Source organism: Podarcis tiliguerta, assembly GCF_965153285.1.
Source record: "Podarcis tiliguerta genome assembly, chromosome: 4".
NCBI lineage: Eukaryota > Metazoa > Chordata > Lepidosauria > Squamata > Lacertidae > Podarcis > Podarcis tiliguerta.
Genome location: NC_139537.1, coordinates 54,414,008 through 54,435,330, shown reverse-complemented (window position 1 = coordinate 54,435,330; position 21,323 = coordinate 54,414,008). Strand labels below are relative to the sequence as shown.

General features: G+C 42.8%; 1 protein-coding gene and 1 long non-coding RNA gene across 3 annotated transcripts in view; one reads left to right on the top strand and one right to left on the bottom strand.

The window, feature by feature from the left end:
• Positions 1-21,323, bottom strand: part of LOC310676071 — a 113,821-nt gene that overhangs the window by 1,197 nt on the left and 91,301 nt on the right. Inside the window, exon 2 of the long non-coding RNA XR_014510383.1 lies at positions 241-4,373. This is a non-coding gene — a long non-coding RNA (uncharacterized lncRNA). The remainder of the gene's footprint in view (positions 1-240; positions 4,374-21,323) is intronic.
• SIK1 (salt inducible kinase 1) lies at positions 4,480-19,779 on the top strand. Of its 2 annotated transcripts, none has more exons than XM_083437313.1 (14): positions 4,480-5,153; positions 5,880-6,110; positions 7,002-7,118; positions 9,312-9,375; positions 9,800-9,961; positions 10,339-10,463; positions 10,588-10,711; positions 11,360-11,583; positions 12,109-12,258; positions 12,813-12,935; positions 13,285-13,507; positions 14,992-15,267; positions 15,673-15,922; positions 16,809-19,779. In XM_083437313.1, the coding sequence occupies exons 2-14, from the start codon at positions 5,958-5,960 to the stop codon at positions 17,212-17,214; spliced, it is 2,397 nt and encodes a 798-aa protein (XP_083293439.1). In that variant the 5' UTR covers positions 4,480-5,153; positions 5,880-5,957; the 3' UTR covers positions 17,215-19,779. The 2 variants fall into 2 exon arrangements, with proteins under 2 accessions (XP_083293439.1, XP_083293440.1); XM_083437314.1 differs by having other exon boundaries at positions 4,954-5,382.

The window sequence follows — 21,323 nt, the reverse complement described above, 5'->3', positions numbered from 1 at the left end:
TTGTCTTGTTACTTTATTAGTATGAAAATAAGATTTATGCAGAGATAAATATGGTTTGGTTCTGCAGTTTTCTAAAGAATAAAAAGCTTTCCTTGGCATAAATAAAACTCAAAATGAAGAGGAAAGAAACATTGCAATCCTATACATATTTGCTTAGAAGTAGCCTGACCCCCTCTTCAATAGGACTTACATCTGAGTAAATATCTATAAGAGTGCAGTATGTCAGGTCATGTAACTTACATGTAAGTCAGTCACAAGTAAGTCTAGTACTTCAGTGTCTTGAAGCCAGTTCTTCCAGGGCCCTAGGGGAGATCTTCAGGTGTCCCTGTCTGTCTATGCCCCAGCTGGAGCACCTGCAAATTCTATTACCTTTTCTCCTGTGATGGGTGAACTCCTCTGATCCCACATGCTTGATTTGGAATTGTGAATCCCTTTCATGCTTCTGCTGAACATGCAGAGATGGGGGAGCAGGGAGACGTGACCAGTGGGGGCAGTCCTCCCCTCCCCACAATGCATTCAGTCAGCATGCATGTGACCGGCATGCACAGGACTGTGAATATGACGAAAGGGGGAGCAAAGGAAGCAGAACTGGGGTAAAGGTCTGGCCTAGAGAAATGATGCCATTTTGGCTGGACATGGGCAAACAAGAGAGGGAGCCAATGTGTATAGAGTTGCAAAGTCTAAAGTCTAGACCATGTTCGGGGAATTCTGACAGCTGTGGCTTTTTATAACATCACAGTGTTGTGACCTACCAACCCTAATGGGCAGAAAAGGATAAAGGGCATTGGCTGGGAGCAGGCATGGACTGAGTTTCAGAGATTATATGGAACTGGCCTGCCAGTTATTTGGCTGCAAGAATACTGTGATTATAGAATGGTTCAATCTTTATTTCACTTCATTAATTCCACCAAAAAACTACCCCTATTTGTTTTGAGTCTACAAACTCCCTTTCCTGCAGTTTCATACCTTCCTGTTGTAGCAATTCAGCCATTCCCAGTCGGAAGTTAATTTGTCCATACAATGTGCAAGCTAAACAGTACATTAACACAAAGCTGCCCCTTCCATTGAACAGGCAAGCCCATTTGTGTAGGAACTTTATGCACACACATTGTCAGAATGCACACCCAGGGGTCTGCACAAGGGCAACTTTGTGGACTGATTCTATGCTGAACTGGTGAGAGTGATAAAGCATACACTGAGAATACTCTGCAAACTGCAATGTTGGGGGGAAGTCATGCTGACTCATTCCTACACAGCTTTTAAAGTGGTACAGCAGATCTACAAAGCATTTTAAAAACAGAGAGGCAGGGGAAGGAGAATGTGTCTTAACTTTCAAAACTTCTATCACCAAACTACTTGAAAACATCGTATTAATATTTAACTGGAACTGGCAGACAGAAAAGTGTGGGAACTTCTTTATTAAAAGAATCAATGTTGATGTAAATGGCATTGCAAACATCACAAGGATATCATAAACCCTGGGAGGTTTTAGACGAGAAGAATGGGCGAAATCTGACCTGTGTCAATCAAGCCCTAACATAACATGTTAGATGAGTGCTACCTCCAGACTCATCTAACATGAACCACAGATGTGACAGAGACTGAGGTCTGGATATATCAGAATGTATAACTGGGAACCAAACACAGTGTCCACTCATGACTAGAAGCTGATGCAAAAGGGGAGGGGAAGTGGAAGAAAGTTTGGTGAACAGGCATAGGAGCAAAAAGGGAAGTGATCCCTGAACAGTACAACCATCACCTGTATACTCATACCAACCTGAGACTTCCTGTTGCTTGTGCAGTACTAGCACACAAGAGACAAGTACCAGCAGACCCTGGAGAACCCTGAGATATGCACAATTGCAAAAAGTTGCAGGGGGTAAACCTCAAGGTCCTACCCCAACCATAATAATTCAATATGGAATACCGAGAGACTGAGAGTAAACAAACTCTAACTGGGTGGGAGAGAAAGACAGAACAGCGGCTGAATGGAGTGGTTGGAACAGGAGGATGGATAAACACACACATATACACATATGATGTATACATAATAATAATCTCGTTGTCTGAATAGGTCCTGGTTCACCCAAGAGCTATTTATTTATGTTGTGAGGATCAGAAAGTGAGAGCTTCCCATAGACCTCAATTGAGCAATGAAATAATTTAATGTAGCTGGTGTTGAGCACAAGTGTGTTCCTCCATATATAACACCACATAAAATTTCCCAATGAAGATTGAGCAAGCTCAGTGGGCACGAAGTGCAAGCTGGTTGCAGGGCGGGGGAAATCAGGGGGAAGGTATGGAATTGGGATGCAATGGAAACACTAAACAGCAACATTCCACACCGTAACATTGTGTTGCAAGCCCCACTGGAAGGAATTAATTCTAGAAAGCTACAAGGGTCCCCAGGATAAACCTAAGACTCCAATGGGCTTCACTCCTGTGTAATGTGCCATAATAGATCATTTTACCAGTTATGCTGAGCTGCTCAATACCATCCATTCCTAGGTGACAAATCCGTTTATTTTATGACTACAGTAAACTCCTGCCTTATTCCAGGTGTAACTTTGTTTAGGACAGTCTCTTGCCAGTGTTTCAAGGGGATGAAACATAGCCTGTCACAATGTATCTCACCCGTAATCACTTCTAGGGAATTGTTCATTTGTAGCCACTGTGCTTGTACATGTTGTTTTGTTAGGTTTCAAGTGCTTCAGTGAGAACAGTGAGTTTTGTTTCCTAATAATCAGGAATATCCACCTGTTATTTCTCATGAGGTTCTTTGAGCACTGTTCAGACACTAACTGATCATCACTGAACAGGTACATCTCATTACCTCCATCACAAAGATAGGTCAAGTAAAGTCCAAGGTCATTGATCAAGTTTGTGTCTAGCAGCCCAAACACTCAAAACTCCCAGATGTCTATTCTGCTAAGGCCATGTCTTGTTTCTGTCACACCTACACTCTTGTCCTTGCAACCTAATTTTAACTTTTGGCTCACTGGAAGACAGCTGTGTAGGAACCATGCAGTGGGTACAAATGATTTTTTAAATTTTTATTTCCATGGAGTAAAATGTGCACAGAATTCCTACCTAAATTTTACTGCTAAGCAATGAGATATTGACCTCTCCTTCTCTCTAAGAAAAAAATATGTCCAGGATATGCTCATGGTGTTGTAGTTGGTTGTTGTTGTTTTAAACACCACAGTAATTTTTATATAACATTTATATATCAATTTGTCTCAGTCTCAAAATTTCCCTGATTTTTGTTATGTTCCTTCTGTGTGTGTTTTTTTTAATATAGTTGTGATTATGCTAATAATTCAAAGGGAGGGGGAAAACCCCCAAATGAAATGAAATGTGGCTGGAGCCGCATAGAGGGAGCACATGCCATAAACCATGGAACTGAGTTGACTACATATGTATATATATACATTTACGTATACAGAATTCTCTACCAAGCCACAGATTCTGCATCACCTCACCCCAATCTGACGTTGCTGATGGCTAAATTTTGGGCTGGGGTGATTCTCCACTCTCATTCGGAGGTTTTGCTGCATTCTTCTCCACTCCGGGCAATTGAAACTAGCCTTTGGACTCCTGGCCGGCTGCCACATTGCACGAGCTCTCGGCCAATTTAAATGGCATTATAGGAGTCGGGGCAAGGTGACCCACGCAAACTGAATCCAGGCAGGACAAACTGTCAAGGTCACGCCGGGGATTTTGCTTGCAGCCCGTTTATTATTTGTGCGCGCAGCACATAACAAAGGAAGCATTGGATCTGCAAGGCACGTTTAACTGTTTCGGGACGGGGGTGGTTTGTTGTTTTAAATCCGGTGGCCGCCGGACCCATCTTCGTGGAGTTGTGGGCGTGAGGGATCCTCGACCACCTCTCGCCCGCCGCCGAGGCTCCTTGTCCTCCATCCCGTATCGGGAGATGCCAGGAGGGAAAAACACATCTTCTTGGGCGCTTTTGGAAGCCAAGGTCTCTTTGGACCGAATTTAAGCGCCCCGAGGGTCACTTGACACACGCGGCTTCCAAATCCCTTGACACGTGGTTACAAAAATCAAAACAAAAAATAAATCGAATATGCCCGAGAGCCCGGACCCTTTGCGAGGGGGGTTCAAAGCCAACTTTAACAGGCGCCTCCCCCCTCAACCACCTGGAGAGCCCGGCGATCCCCCCCACAGGCCTCAACCCCCGGGGCGGGCGAGGAGCTGAGCCGAGCTGCCCCCGAGGAGAGAGGCCATTCCTGCCATTCCTGCCAGCCTAGCCTCTCAGAGCCGCGGCCAGGTTTAATCGCTGCCTCGGGTGACGGTGCGTGAAGCTGCCTAATCCTATTTCGGTGCACATGGATGGGGCGACACCGCCCTGCCTGCCAGCCTCGCTTTGCCGCGTCGGCCAAGAGGTTAAATCCGCCCCACTGGCGCCTACGGGGTTAATCGGGGTCTCGGGTGAGGCGGCGCACGTGCGGCCGTTAACTGCCAAGCAGCCCCGCTCTCCGGCCGCCCTTTGCACACGGTCTCGTACATTCTCACGCAGTAGAGCCCGTAGAGTTCCACGCGCCCAATCTCACACTGGGCTCCGGGGCACAAGGGGTTAACAAAGGAAAGGGGGGAAAAAAGAGAGAAAGGGCCTAGACTGAATTCCGGCGCCGGACGGGTTAATTGGAGGCGCTGCGGCTCCGACAGGGGGCGACCCCTGCAATGATAACAAACGGTCACGTGGTGCGGTTCGAGCGGGGAGGGCCGCTCCTCCTCCTCCTCCCTCTCCCTTTCCCTCGGCGCTAACGTCACCCCACCTTCCCGATCTCCAGGGCGACGGGCCCATCTGGGCGCGCGTCAGAGCCGCCCGTCTCTTGGCAACGGCTGGATGTCTCTCTCTCCCTTCTCATTCAGCCTCGCGCTTAATCGCGCGTCGCTCTGGCGTCAAAGTGACGTCAATGGGCCTGTCTCGGTTTTCGGAGGGGGCGGAGGGAGGGCTTCCCGCGTGCTCCTCTGGCCCCGGCACACACAGAGCGCGAGGGCAGCAGGGAGAGCAGCAGCAGCAGCAGCAGCCTGGGAGCCTGGCAGGCAGGCAGGCAGGCGGGCGCGGAGCAGGAGGCGGCGACGGCGGCGGCAGCAGTCAGCCCGCCAGCCAGCCCGCCTAGCGCAAGGTAGAGTCGGAGAGCGAGGCGCGCGGGGAGACGCTCGCAGCCGGCGCTGCGCTGACTCGGGGCGCAAGTTTTCCGAGGGGAATTTCCCGCGGCGCCTCCGCCTCGTGGCTTTCATGCTCCGTCCTCGGGGGCATTCCTGGGCTCCCCACACAGTCTGGGTATCCTAGTCTCTCTCTCTGCCTCCCGGGACGGCGGCTGCTTTGAGGAAAGCCCTTGCTGCAGCCCCTAGGTAGCTTTTTAGTGGCGCGTTTCTTTATCTTCATATATATGTATATAGTATAGATGACGGTCGTCTTGTGAATAGTCCAGGCGAGGTTCCCAAGCTGCAAGACTCGCCAAGCCGCAGGGGATTTGCGCGGCGCTCGTCTTAACGCCCCCCAATTCCCGTCCCATTCATTGTTAGTGGAACTTGAATGGATTGGGCGCAGAAGTTAGTTTTTCAGATGATCCTGGAACCTGTTTCTTCCCTCATCCTAGACAGAACTTGCCCAGCACTTTTCTCCTACTTATTGCTAATTTTTTTAAGCTGCAAAAGTACCTTTCATTGCCTTTGTTGTGTAGTCATCTTAGGCAAGCTTTGAAAGAGTCAGTTGCGCTTTCTCCAAGTTGAAAAGTCCTCAGGACTAACTTCTGAAGTTTGAGGCAATTTGGTAGAACCTCAGTGGGGCAGATTATATATATATAATAATTCACTGAAAAATTCACTGGAACTTTGTCTTCTTGCAGGTGCAGATTCCAGTCTCGGAAGAGGAAGGTTTATGTAGACATTTCTAAATAGCATTTGTCACCCACCAAAATCAAACCATGGTGATCATGTCAGATTATACAACTGTCCCCACCTCAAGCCACAGCCAGCAAAGGCCTCTTCGGGTCGGATTCTATGATATTGAGAGGACCTTGGGAAAAGGCAATTTTGCTGTAGTAAAACTGGCCAGACACAGAGTCACCAAAACGCAGGTGGGTGTGTTGATATTTGCTGCCTTGATCTGTATAGAAAATCAACTGTAAAGAGCTGGTAGTATTCCTCTGTGGAGCTTTCTGTTTCCACAGATAAGGACTAAACTAGGTACATTAAGAGAAACTCCCTGGAGTAGACTGTATAATAGAATGTAGTTAAAATAGCAGCACTTCAATTTGCACATTGAAATCACTTCAAAATGAATTTGAAATATTGGTGATTAGTGCTCTCTTCATTATTTTTGTTGACATAGTTAAAACAAACTGAAGACATGGTGTCTTAGTTGATATTCCTAGGTAGTTGTCAGTTTTTGAAATAAGCTGTGTAGTGCAACTCCAGCTTACATTATCTTTCTAGAACTTTAGTGGGATATGTGATTTGGATCAAAACACTGAAAGCTTCGAAATTGTTTTATTTATATATATATAGAGAGAGAGTGAGAGTGTGTGTTTAATTATATATGCTGAAATTCTTAGTCAACCTATGATCTATTTTCTTGAATCTGGACTAGACAATATATTATAAAACACGGAACATCGGGAGTGATTGCCATTTTAGTTAAATTCAGTGACTGGCACTTTGATTTCTAAGTGTAGCAGTCTTTAAGCATAGTTTAAGGAGTAAGTAAGTTGAATTTGGTGACACTTCTAAGTAAACATGCTTACAATTGTGCTGCATTCACTTTTACCTGTTTACAAGTCCTGTTGGTTCCAATGAAATGGATAGTCAATGAACGAGTCTTTGTGTTATTATTGCATTTGTTGATCCCCTAACTTTCTCAAATATGATTTGTTTTTCAAAACATTTTTTTATTTGTACTTGTGTATGTTGTGCAGTAGTATAAAACCATATTTTACAAGTGTTCTGGGTTTGTTTTCTTGAAACTATAGGTTGCAATAAAAATTATTGACAAAACACGGTTAGATTCAAGCAATTTGGAGAAAATCTATCGAGAGGTTCAGATTATGAAGCTTTTGAACCACCCCCATATTATCAAGCTGTATCAGGTAAGAGATAAGTTCTGATCACTACCTGGCTATTAGACTTATCCTTATGGCTTTGGCTGCTAATGATCTTAAAATGCACATGCTTCCAACAGGAAATGAATTAGCATTACTTTTCTAAACAGTGCTGGAACAAAGTGACAAAGTATTTCATATCTAAATATTTAGGAAGGTTGTTATTTTGTTTTCAAAATCAATTCAAACAGTTATAAATTGTTCAAATGTGACTGTAAATCATTTGATGTGCTGGTGTGCTGGGTAGGCATACATAACTAAAATCCCTTGTGCTTTTACATGATGAAAATACTTCTCTGCTTATAGAATTTTCAAAACCACAATCAAACCTCTACTTACAGTGCTGATTATTTGAATTACCAGTTGAAATTGGGCTTTGTCTGAGTAAATGTGTTTAGGGTCAGGAAGTTTTCTTAAAATCTTGGTTTTAGGAACTTCAAAAGCCACAGTGAAATACTATGCAATTTGTTCTAGCTCAGTTGTATTTTCAGCACATGCATTCCTTAAAAAAAGAACAAAAACTGATGTACTCTGCATCTGGTGAGCAGAATTGAATTTACAAATGCTAAACATCTTATCTAATTAGTGTTTGGTGGAAGTTCCTCTTAATCATCTTAAAGAGCACCTTATGGATTTAAGAGGAAGGTGATGAGTGACTTTTTGTCTAAGGAAGAAGAAAATGTTAAACGTGGCTTAAGAATATAGCTGCTCTTAAGTTCAGTGTACTGTAACAATTGCCATAATATAAGATGCCTAGAAAATATCTTTGGGAAGATGAGCAAGGATAAGCTTCGCAAATATGAAAAGCAGAGCCAGTGAGAAACTTGTTTTGGTGGCAGTATTATTTTTGAAGTACACATATATGGCTCCAATATGAACTGCTGTAACACATATTTAGGTCTATTTGTCATCACTCTACCTACCTGACAGATAATTTTTATTTCCTTTCTATAAAATAGTCCAGGTCAAAATAATATTTCAGGCATTGAATATTGTTTAAATCCTCTCATTGCTGAATTAGGCTACTCAGCTGAACCAGAAAAGTGTTTTTAGAAGCTCTTTTTGTGAGGAGGAGAGGATAGTATTTCTACCTACACGTCTTTTCTGTGTTCATTTTTTGATGCACCCCTTTGGTGGAGGAGTCTGAGCTGCAGGAATTAGGTGAAATGCCAGTTTGGGGGTGGAAGGATAGTGTTGACTTAGTTTCAACAGCACTGTCTAATTTTAATCCAATTGGCCTCTTTCCCAGAACATTTTAAATGTCTTACTCTTTCCTGTCACTTCTTTCTATGTATATATATTTAAAATTTATATTTTTCATTATGTTTATATGTGGGATGAGAGCGCCTTTCTCTGCCTTTGATAGTCAAACCTCATTGCAGAATCTTAAAAAGTATAGTTTCTGAAAAGACACTGATACTGCTTTGTGGTTCTTAATCCTTTTTTGTAAGCCAGAATTTACTGAACCAGAAAGTACAGTTCTGTTTGGGAGAGCTGTCTTTGACGGATGTTTTCTATTTATCATTTGATGCTGTAAAGCAGGAGAGGCAGTCTCGGGGAGCAACGTGTTACATTTATTTTTTTGAAAGAATTTGAACCATATTTTTTAAAAATGCTTTAGGTCATTTTAAACTTCTTTTGCAGGCGGTAATGCCTTTTAGAAATAAATTGATACTGAAATTGCCATTCACACTTCAGTGTTGATGGATGTTGAGAAATAGCTGTGCACACAGAGGAAGCTGTTATGGATAGACAGGCACCGTCTAGTAACTTACTGAGTGAATAAACCTACACAATACCAAGTGTGAATGGGGCGCTTGGATAGTTCTTGTTTGCTTTTTGTTCCACCTTCTGAATGTGTCGGTCACCTGCTTCCTAACAGTGAGATCATGAGTCCTGTTAACGGTCCTTAAATAACATGATACGCCTGTGTAGTTAATATACGTTAATGTAATAAATTATGGACATTGAAGGAAGAGGTGGATGCTACTGAAGTATCTCTGTATGGAAACAAGATTAGGTTCATGCAGGGAAGCCTGGTCTTTTCGTTTAGCTCTTTTCTGTGGAGCAAATGCATTTGATATTCAAAGTATATTAAATATTTCAAAGGCCTGTATCTTTAATGCATTCTGTTTTTTTCCCCCCTTCTCTCTTTCTCCTCTCCCTCTATACCCTTATTAGGTTATGGAGACAAAAGATATGCTTTACATTGTAACTGAATTTGCAAAAAATGGAGAAATGTTTGGTAAGTTCTTATCAAAGCATAGCAGTAGACACTTCCTTAGTAACTTGAATGTTGGGTGATGAGCATGCATCTTAGCATTCGGATAAATGTGGGCTTTGTTTATCTGTAGACTTCTACAGACATAGGATTATATGGGTTATACTCTATTTCAGATAACTGTGCTTTGAACAGACAAGTATTTGTCTGGTCTAGGCTGCAAAGCCTGATATAAATGAATTCCTTAATTAGCTGAAGTCCATATAATGGGAATTTCTTTGTGGGCATGTTGTTTTATGAGGGTACAGAAGCTGAGGATTTCGATCCTAATGCTTAGATATCCAAAGTAAAGGTCACAACACTGAAGGAGGAAAGTCTAGTTGGGGGTCAAAGGAGAAGTTTGTCTGTGGCATTTAGTATTTGACCCTTTTGTCATTGTCTTTGGCAGATCACTTGACTTCCCATGGTCACCTGAGTGAGAGTGAAGCACGGAAGAAGTTCTGGCAGATCCTTTCAGCTGTAGAATATTGCCACAGTCATCATATAGTGCACAGAGACCTCAAAACGGAGAACCTGTTGTTAGACTCTAACATGAACATCAAGCTTGCAGGTGAGAATGGTTGCACAGATGATGTCACTAAAAAACTTAGTAGGGCTTCATGAAATCCTTGTATGAACAACTTCTTTGTGTGATGCCGCAATAGACAGAACCTTTGTAATTCTATGTTTATGAACCTGCTGAATGGATTATATATAATACCTAGCAAAGAAGCATAGGTGCAATTTATTTATTTACTGGATTTATATAAGCTGCTCAGTGACATACTTTCTCTGAACAGCTCACAATAAATAAAAGAATAAAATCCAATACTGAAATACAAAAACAAAACAAATACATAGCGGTCCCTTGCAGTGCCCCCTGCTTGCTTTAATTACAAGTGTATTTTAAAAAATATAAAGCAATATTTCATTCATCTTCCTCTACAGACTTTGGGTTTGGAAACTTCTACAAATCTGGAGAGCCTCTCTCTACGTGGTGTGGGAGCCCACCTTATGCAGCCCCTGAAGTCTTTGAAGGAAAGGAATATGAAGGTCCGCATCTTGATATATGGGTAGGTATTGCATTCTGTATTAGATTTCTGGTTGTGTATTAATTTTCCAAGATGGTGATGCTTGACAAACTTCGCTGACTGCATTTCAGGCATTCATGTATTGCACTGTTTTATTTCTTGGCAGAGCCTTGGCGTTGTGCTTTATGTCCTTGTCTGTGGCTCTCTGCCATTTGATGGACCCAATCTGCCATCTTTAAGACAAAGGGTGCTCGAAGGACGATTCCGTATTCCCTACTTCATGTCACAAGGTGTGTTTACCAACCTTTCTGGCATTAGAAATCCACAATTCCTTTCCTGTTTTCTAGTTATTTGTCAGATTTTTAGGTTTTGAACCATATTTTCCAGATAAAAGCTTTTGTCTTGCATAATCCTGTTTTTGGTGTTTAGATGAACCCTTTAGATCTATGTTGATAGTGAAAACATACATTTCCCAGGTAGATTTTCTTTGACATGTACAAAGACAAATCTGTGTAGAAGAGAATGACACTCTGGCTGTAGTGGCTTATATTTTATTTAATGAAAAGGGGCATATTAAAAATTATTTTAAATTCATTCAGTCATTAAAACTAGGACATTCTGTCAAAGACTGAAATATCGACAGTTTGCTACAGTTCCCCAATAACTTACATCTTGCTCATGCTGTGGAAAAAAGAACAAGTTAATTTTTCACCTTTTTCAGCATATAGACTCAAAAACAGCTTAAACTCTTTTGAGTGGTATGTGATGCAATTGCAAAATAGCCATGAAGATAGATTTACCTTAGGTTATCAGACAGTTGTTTGGTGCTCTTTTAGGGGAAGGATAAAAAGTAGTGCCACTAGTTTAGCTTTCAGTGATGTGTCTTGCCTCTTAATATCTATATTCATGTTTCGGTTTTGTGTCTTGTCTTTCAACAGACTGTGAAACGCTGATTCGACGAATGCTGGTTGTAGATCCCACAAAACGAATCACAATTGCCCAAATAAAGCAGCACAAGTGGATGCAGGCAGACCCTTCCCTTCAGCAGCAGCAGTCTTTGTCATTCTCCATGCATAACTACAACTCTAACCTGGGTGACTACAATGAACAAGTCCTTGGGATCATGCATACTCTTGGGATTGATAGGCAGAGAACAGTTGAGGTGAGCCCTTAGCTACATGTTTGGCATCTGAGAAGCCCTTGTCCCTTATAAAATATTGGAATAGACATTGTGCTCTATAGGAAAGGGTAATATGTTTCCCATTTAGATTTCAAATTTTGAAAATGGTGCCCCATGTTGTGGTGGTGCTAAAAAGTGGTGTGTTGCTTGGTAGAATTTCTTCCACGTTATCTGGAAACCAGGCAGGGGGCTTCTCAAATATGGCACTATAGGCACGAGACTGAATTATTAGGCTGCAGACATACCTGGCTGATAAGAGGGAAATATGGGACATATGAGACGTAACTTGAAAGCACACATGACCAAGGTTTTTTGTCTTCTGAGAAGACACACACCCCAACCCCTCTATTTTAAATGCATCATTTTGTAGAATCCCTCTTGATTTCGGGGGCTCATTCTTCCAAGTAAACGCGTCTTGACCTTCTGACCTTTAGCGAAGAGGTGGCACTCCCCCTTTGAACCAAGCAATCTATTAACAGCTGCCTTTCTCTCTCCTGTCTCCTCTAGTCTCTACAAAACAGCAGCTACAATCACTTCGCTGCAATTTATTACCTTCTCCTGGAGCGTCTCAAGGAGTACCGAAGCAATCAGTTGTCAAATCGCCCAGTAAGCAGCCGTCAGCAAAGGCCAAGGAGCTCAGACTTCAGCAACATTGAGGTAAGATGATGCGCTGTCCTTCATAAGGTCACACCAGTTCCTCTCTGTCCTTTTAAGAAGTATATATTCTGCTGCATATTCTGCTTCTGGGGCAGTAGCTTATATTTTGTGTGACCAAGAGTGGCATTTTCCTCATGTTTCTTTTTATGCCTGAGATCAAAGGACATTTTTCAGCAGGGGATAGGAAGCGGGTGGGGAGGAGGTCTCTTGTACCCGTCCTCAGTGTTGACAGGAAACGTGGCTTGCTTCAGGTTTAAAACCAAAATTCTGCAAGCACTCAGGAGGATGTAGAATGAATTATACAAGTGTAAAAACTATAGGCTGCAGGAAATCTCCCGTCTGTGAAGCATTAAGCAGACGGGAGCCGCATCCTGTGCAATGTCCTAACCTCTGTATTACTTGGAACTCTGTATGGATATGTATTTATTGAAGAGCAAATTAATTCATCCTTTCATATTGATCCATACCCGTGCAGCCTTTCAAGCTTAATGCATTTGTTCTAGTTACAAGAGCGGTTGGTAATGACTGTTCTCTCAATCCTTCTTTGGCTTCAGTTGCCTCAGAACAGCCTTGCCAGCGAGACCTTGAGATCATCTCTGTTCTACCAGCAGCCCCAGAATCTGATTCAGTCGCCCTTGCAGGCAGAAATGGATTGTGACATAAACAACCCATTACAGGTTGGTGCTGCTAGCGTCCTCACTTCATGTTTGATTGAAGGAAGTGTGCATGCCTGTGTTTGTGTGTGTGTGTGTGTGTGTGTGTGAAAGAGAGAGAGAGAGAGAGAGACCTGGGGGCAAAAAGGGCTAGGATGCATTTAAATAGCCACCCCACCCATCTTTTTATTTGTTTTGCACTCCCATGTTAAATTCATAAAACTGAATAAAAAATCCCTTGAAGGATATCATAGAGGCATAATACACAGGGTACCCAAGCAGCTGTGATAATGAAGGGATCGTTGGGGAGAGGAATGTGGGGAAGAACCAAACAAGGGCACTCTATCACTTCCTGTATTCTTTGACCTTTCAGCCTATGTTCTTTCCTGTGGACCCGAACTTCAACAGTCTTTTTCGGAATCGCTCAATCTCTCCAAACAGCCTCCTGGAAACCACCATCAGTGAGGAGGTCAGGCAAGACAAAGAGCTGGAGGAGGAAATTAAAGCCTTCAACCCCATTCGCCTCCCCATCAACACAAGCCGAAGGCACACGCTGGCTGAAGTGACAACGCATTTTTATCAGTGTTCTCCACCATGTAAGTGTTTGCAAGAAGGGCAGACCGCAGGATATACATAGAGGGTAGAAGAGTGTTTCCTTTTTGTGCTTTAAACAACATGTTGACAGACACCAAAGTTTTTTTGTGCCTCTGTTTAGTGCATTTATTCACAGTAGGCTATTTAAAACATTTTGGCTTTGGAGCCAAACAGCCAAGTAACTCTCACAGGCCTATTCCAGAATGGGGCTTTTCCTTCCAGTGCACAATAAACATGTAATGGTTATTGGAAATCTGAACGACATTTACCCGAGCATGATCATCTTTGTAGAGAGAATTTCCCTTTTTAAGCATTGTAGCTGCGGTGTTTGTCAACATTTTGTCAAAATATGAGCCCCATAGCTGGCATTCCCATAGTTGGAAGATGGTGGTATGAGCACCATTGAGAATATATAATAACTCAGCAGCAGAGCTGTTGGTTCAATCCTGGAAGTCTGCAGGTAGAGCTGGGAGAGATTTGTGCTTGAAACCCTGGAGAGCAGCTGCCAGTCATTGCAGGCAATGCTATTGATTCTGTATAAAGCCATTTCCTATTATTTTTCTTGAGACAAGCAAAACAGGCTCTTTCGCTAGCCATGCCCTCTTAAAACCTTTAAATTCCCTCTCTCTTCGTTCTCTGTTGCTCCCCAAAACAATAGAGCACTTCATGTAACCATTTAATTTAAAAGTGCAAGTCTGAACATCAGACCATAGTTTTTGTTAACTGTTTTATTTACTTTTTTTTATTCTTCCCTGTTCCCATCCCCTCCCCACCCTAGTTTCTTTGGAAATTGTGTGTTTTCACTCTTTGGTACCTATCTTCAGTGGCTATGGGGTGTGCTTTTGAAGCTTAGTGAACAGTTTGCATCTCTCGCTGCATTCCATGGCTTTTGGAAGCAGGATATTTTGCCTCTGACACGGAGTTCTAGCCAGCTATGCTAGCTTTTTGGCTGGTAGGTTGATGTTGCTTTCCAGGGAGGAGAGGGAAGAGATGGCAGGGAGGTCAGTGCAGTGCAAGCACACTGGCGGGTTAACCTCCCCAGCACAGCCTTCTCCCTCCTGGTAAGCTACAGAACCTGCCATGATTTGTGTGCTACCTTTACTAAACACACACCACACAAACCCACAATAGTGTCAGCACTATTCCCGTACCTTCATCCTGTCCCCTGGAAAAGGCCATGTAAGCCCTAAAACCAAGATAACTATTGCAGCTGCACTTGATAGAGCAAGGATCCCCTATTGTATTATTACTTGCTTTAGCAATAAAATCACCCTACAAGACTACATTGCTGCTATAACTGGGATGGCACGCCTGCCACGTACAAAGCCTTGTGAGTTTTATACTTGTTTGCATTGTGGTCTGAGGCTTCGGTTAATGGTAGATTTTCTTTGGGTGGGGAGATTAATCTTATTTCCAACACTCTTCTTTAACTTCCTGTATCCATTTTGCAGGCGGTCTCTTCCAACCCATCTGCTTCTTTTTGTAGGTATAGTCATTTCCTCTTCCGCAAGCCCTACGGAAGGAACCAGTTCTGACAGCTGCCTCACTTCATCAGCAAATGATGGCTCTGTGGCTTTGAGCAACTGTTTGGAAGATCAGATGATGCTTGGTCACCCAGCGACAGCCAGAGTTACATCATCATTTCCGACTTCCCATTCGGACACACCAGTATTGCAGGCTCAGGGCTGTCTGGGTGGTGCTTCTCTGTTGCCGGTCAGCTTCCAGGAAGGAAGGAGGGCATCTGATACCTCACTAACTCAAGGTAATTATTTCCTTGCTATGTAAGCAATACCAGTCCATAAACACACACAGTAGATACATCAAGTATTCGCTTTTTGTAGTTCTGTAATCAATATGCCAGACTCCTGCTTTCATCATAAGATTAGCACAGACCATCTGCACACATTTTATTTGCCCATCCCATGAAATAACCTGAAAATGCAACAGTGCAGTTTATAAGATATGGAAGTTGGGAAAAGAGGAGCTGCTTGGCAGATAAAATTGGGTTCTATTTGTCTTCTGTGGCTCTTGTACGAGGTTCCTGGTTGGTGGGGAAATGAGCTGCAGCAGGTCTGTAGTAGGTGCAAGTAATGTGTGTGTCCAAAGACAATGTCAACATGTCATGCTGGTAGATTTATAACTCTCCTTCTTCTTCTTTGCTTTATAGGCTTGAAGGCGTTTAGACAGCAGCTACGGAAGAATGCTAGAGCCAAAGGTTTTCTGGGACTGAATAAAATCAAAGGGCTCGCTCGCCAGGTGTGCCAGTCCTCATCTGCTCGGGTAGCACGGAACGGCACGAGTCCTTTCCAGCATTCTCAGCAGAGTGCCTGCGTATACAGCAGCGGGGGAAATGGTGGCAGCGGCGTAAGCAGCAGAGAGAGCAGGAACCTCCTTGAAGAGGTGCTTCAGCAGCAGAGGTGAGAGAGCAGCACACTGGCTATTGTAACAGTAGCTTAGTATATCATGACCTTGCCTTCACATTGAAAACAGACGAGCTGTTTATTTTCCACATCACTTTTGGGACATGATGTGTGATCTGATGCTAGCATCGCTAGCTCCACTTAAAGCATCAGTTTGCGATATAGGGTGCTCAGGTTTAAACATAAATGGGTGGGCTTAGGTTAGCCAGGGCTAACTGAAGCCCACTGCTTTCAATGGGCTTATTATTATTGTTATTGGGGGTGGGAGGAATTCCAGCTGTTGTCATAAGATTCGTTCTTAGTATTTTCAGGCATGGAAGGATTCTTTTTCGCATCTTACATTGCTTCTGCATCACATAGAGTCCTGCGCAGACATCCAAACTGTGTGCATGGTGGGGATGCAAATCACACCAGCCCCACCCCGGGTCATCCTCTTATGTACAGGGGCTATGTAGAGCCTAGTATCCACATAAGCTCAGACCACACTGAACTGTGCCTCTTGATTTTCACATCTCCGGGTGGTGTGGGTAGGATCTGTGCATGCTGGGTTGTACACACATAGCTAAACTTGCAAACAGCATTTTGGGTGAGGCAAGCACACCACGGAGGATGGGATGGGCTAAGCTGGCAAGATCCCCATTTCCCACCACACACAGAGAGATGGAATGTCTGTGTAGGGCTGCAACCCACAAGGGAGACTCTGTACCAATGGCTTAGTCATGCAGAAGAATGTTTCCCCCCCACCAAATCTGCTGTCATGACTTGCAAAGACAAATGCTTCTAATGCCAAGGTGTGAGGGACAGAGGCTGTAATGTGAGAACAACCCCAAGGAAGCATATTAAAAATGGATAACTTCTCCACTCTCTTCTTTCTTGTATCCAGAATGCTCCAGTTACAACATCACCAGCCAGCCTGTCACCAACCTTCTCAGGTGTCCCAGTCGCACACCATCCTCATGCCTGACACTACAGGAAGCAAAGCATCCAGTTCCTCCCCCCTGTCCGAACTGCAGAGCGAGAACTCATTAGAGTTTGCCTTCCGCAACACCCAGTTTCTCCAGCCTCACCTGTTTGGAGTCAGTGTTTCTCCAGTAACTTCAGCTGCTCACCTCCTAGACACCCACCTGCACATCAGTAGCAATGTCTCCCCCATCGCCTCCATGTTTTCTCAGCAGAATGGCTTTGCTGTGCAATCTCCGAGCTATGATGCAGTTACTTTGCAGCATGGGGACTTTGAAATGGAGGACCTTACATCCACCCAGATGGGGAAGTTCGTCTTAGTCAAATAAGATTCCCCTCCCCCCCCCCTTCCTGCTCTCCAGTTCTTGTGATTCACACATCTCTCTTTTGGAAGAGTGTGCTGCTCTCGCTACGATCTGCAGATGGGTGATTTTTATTATTTTTTGCAACAGTAAAAACTCAGAAGCAATAACCTGTTTGAAATATGTGAAGAGGCCATTTGGCTTAGTAAAGCCCCAAACTTTATAGAACTAAAAGAAAAAAGCAATATTTGCGTCTTTTGGCTTCAACTGTACTTGCACTGAACAAATGTAACCAGAAACGGAAAGGAGAAAAAAAAACTTTTTTGTTTTTGGAAGAAAAGAATGACAGGGAAGTGGGGGTGGGGTGGGGAGGGCACAGGAGAACACTTTTCTGGTACTGTATTAAAGTCAGGCCAATACAGCTCTGCTGTTATGCAAGACTTTGACGGCTGTCAATGGTTGTGGTGTAGCAGGGGAAGGCTTTTCAAAGAAGGGACCAGAGCCACCCTATTCACAATATTTGTTTATGGATTTGTGAAGACGATAATTACCTCTTTTCTTAAAGACGACAAGCAAGAAAAAACCGCCACCCACAAACATAAACACAGATGCTTTTGTGTCACATTAATCGTTGATAGGGGAATAATGACAAAATTATTACGCATTATTTGTTTTTATACTCTTGTTAAAGGAACCAATACCTCTCTTTACTTTATATTCTCCCTTACTCAAAGGTTTATACCTTAAGAGGAAACTGTGAACTTTTCTGCTTAGTCTCTCACTTGTAGCAGCTAAGGGTAGTTTGTATTCATTAGAAGCAATTAATTTGTCCTTTGGCGGTTCTGTTACCAGACTACAAATTGTGTTCCTGCCTTTCTCTCTTCCGGTGGTGGTGAGGTTCAACAGTAGGAAAATGTCTGTGCATCAATGACGAGATGCCCATGGAATACCGCAGAGGTGATGGGAGCAGAATTGCTAAGAGGTGCTTGTGTGGGAAGGCTTTCTTTTTAAATTCTTCTTTTACCTCCCTTCCCTCTGCCACCCCTTGAAAAGCACTATCAAATGCTTTGAGGTTGCCTATGGGATGTCTCTCAGTGCTGCACACAATTAATGCCGCTGCTAATAAGATTTTTATGCATTTCGTTATCAGGGTCCAAACTGAACCGTCTCGTTGGGGAAACGTGCAATATTCAAAAGGTTGTGACAATTGTACTGACAGTCAAAAGGAAATAGGATAGCACAACTTGATACTCTTCGTAAACAATCGTTTTTTGAACAAACTAGTTTAAGTGAGATGAACAGCACAACTTCTGGGTTTTGTTGTTTTGTATACTAATAGACGAGAGGGTTGTTGTTTTTACTTTAGGCATTTTTATTTGTGGTTTTAATATTCTGTGTGTGTGCGTGCACACATATAGGACTCAGAAGACAATATACACTACTTGGCTTTTGAAATAAGCTTTTTGGAGTTCCCTGGCATTTGCTTCCTCTGACCAGAGAATGGCTTTTGTTGATACCAGTGGAAGCCTGGCAATGGATGTCACAGGGAGCAGGGAGACCACAGCGGGTCTTCCTTTGACCTAATACATAGTTGGCGGGGTAAAGAGTGTGGGAGATCAATTGTCAGTAGCAGGTGAGCAAGCTTGGCCAAAATTACCATTCAAATGTCTGAAAACAGCTTCATTCTGTCTAACACTTTTAAGGACCCATCTCTAAATGTAACACAGGGGTGCCTTCAAGTTACTACTACTGCTTCTTGCAACCTGCAGTGTTATATATGTAAAAAAAGAAAAAGAAAAAAAAAGCTATTTTTTTAAATAAATAAGCCAAAGACTGTCTGTCTGTGGTGGTAGTGAGGAGGGAGATAAAGTTGTATAGATCTATCTGTGGCTTTTCAACCTCTTTATCTGTGTACAGTATCTATATTGACGTGTCTTCAGTTTGCTGCTGCTGCTTTGTGTTCTGGAATCTCCAAGGTGAAGGGAAATAACTCCGTACAACCTTCTCTCTGACTGGTGCCTTTCGGCAGAGAAAATACCAGACTCATGCTAACTTGCAAGGCGGTTTGGTGTGTGGTTTGTAGGAGTGGCTACAAGGAGTGGGAGCAAGATCCGTCGCAAAGCAGCAACGTTGCCTTCATTTTCGTAAAACGGTAGCAACCTGTTATTTTATGAACTGCATTCCCCACCCCAACCATTTCTGTCTTTTTACTTTATTTTCTACCATAGATCAAGAGGCCACAAAAAACAACTTTTTGTTCTAAGCAATGACAAGCACTTTACTTCTTGAGCCCCCCCCTCCCCAATTGCTATAGAAAATGCTTTGAAACTATTCTGAAGTAGAAAAAGGTCATTTTCAACATTTCAGGGTTTGTGTCTCCTTTCCCTCCCCCTTGTAGTGTTCTTGACAGTACTGTTTTGCAGACTGCAATGCAATAGATTATTTAAATACACTATGTGATTGGTTTAATTAAGATGTATAGTTTTATTTTTTATCATGACGAGATCATTTTGTTTCTTATGTTAAAGAGATGTACACCAAAATGATTAGTTGTGTTTTATTTAATATTTAAATAAACAGTTGTTGAAATAATCTGCCTTGCAATCCTTTTTTTTAAAAAAAGTGTGGGTTGTTTTTTTTTAAAGATACACCTATTTGGGTTTCCCTTACAGCTGATCTTTTTGTAAAGTCTTTTATTTCCATGGAAAACAGAAGGGCTCCTCAGATGTTTTCCACCCCCACACAAATATTACGGTGTTTCCTGATCTGGTGTTCTCCAGAGTGTTTTGGATTACAGCTTCCAAAACTCTGTGCTAGCTGAGGCTGATGGGAGTTGTAGTCCAAAACATCTGAAAGGCGCTAGGTTGGGAAAGGCTGGTATACGGAATACATGGAAAAGGAAACAGAACCATGTTCCCTGGTCCTATCCCCAGTCTCCACACAGTCACTGGAACGTATACAAGGTCTTTCTTTTTGTGTACAATTCTATCCTCTTGAGCGCAAGCAACTAAAATTCATCTGGCACTAACAAATTTATTATGGCTTAACATTTTGTGGATTTGGGGGGGGTCTTCATAGGGTTGCCAACTTTTGATATTAAAAATACTCATCTGCTGCTCTCCTAGGACCTTACATGGAGCTAGTTTCACCAAGAACACCTAGAAGGTTAGGGGAGAAATTTGCAGAAACATAATGAGTTGAGATGAAAATTATATAAAGTCTGTGTCTGTGTGAAACTCAGTATAACAAAACACACCAGGTGATGCACTGGATCAAGTACAGTAATCAGTCAGTCTCTCTCTTCCTCCTACTATTGTATATAGTATTAAAGTCCAAATAAAAGGAATTATGATGTAGAAATGTCCTAAAATTATATTCAGTATGGATTTCTAAAAATGGGGCAATAACTGTCACCTAATAAATTCCATAGGAAGGCCGCATAAATGCCAAATGACTTGTTATTAAATCAGTAGCACATTAACACACAAGAAATCCACAGCCAATACATGTAGAAGTACAAATTAAGTATTGTAACTTCACTCAGACCAAACACGAAAGAAGCATATTGTCGAGGAGGAATTGTTTTAAAGTTCTGCCTTTCTCGCTGGTTCTCCCCTGCCCTGAATAATGGAACATCATAAGATTGTCAAAAGTCTTTGGGATCTTTTGGAAATGTTGCAAATCATCCTCTTGGCTGGCCTTTGAAGCTAAGGATTAAGGTAGCAAAATGAAGGAAGTATCAGTGAAGTTAAAAAAATATCTGTTCACGTATACGCAAATTCTTGAGCTGTCTCTGTAGTTTACTGGCATTTTAATCCCAGATACTGGTTACTTCCCTGAATGCAGTTTTGCTCGTAAGACCTGTCAAATAATGGCTGGTTGGCAAACCTAGATTTACCCAAGCGAATACTGTTGCCCTTGTTGTGGGGTGATGCAAGTAGGGCAGCTTCTGCTTCCTCCTTGGCCTGCCACTAACATCCCATCAGCCACTAAATGCAGTGTACAGGACTTGGGCAATAATTATAATTATTACTTTGTGTGGCATTGCTAGAGACAGGGCTGTAGTGCCAGCATGGCATAAACACCACTTTCTGCACTGGGGGGGGGGAGGTGTGTTCAGAAAGAGATTTCTGTCT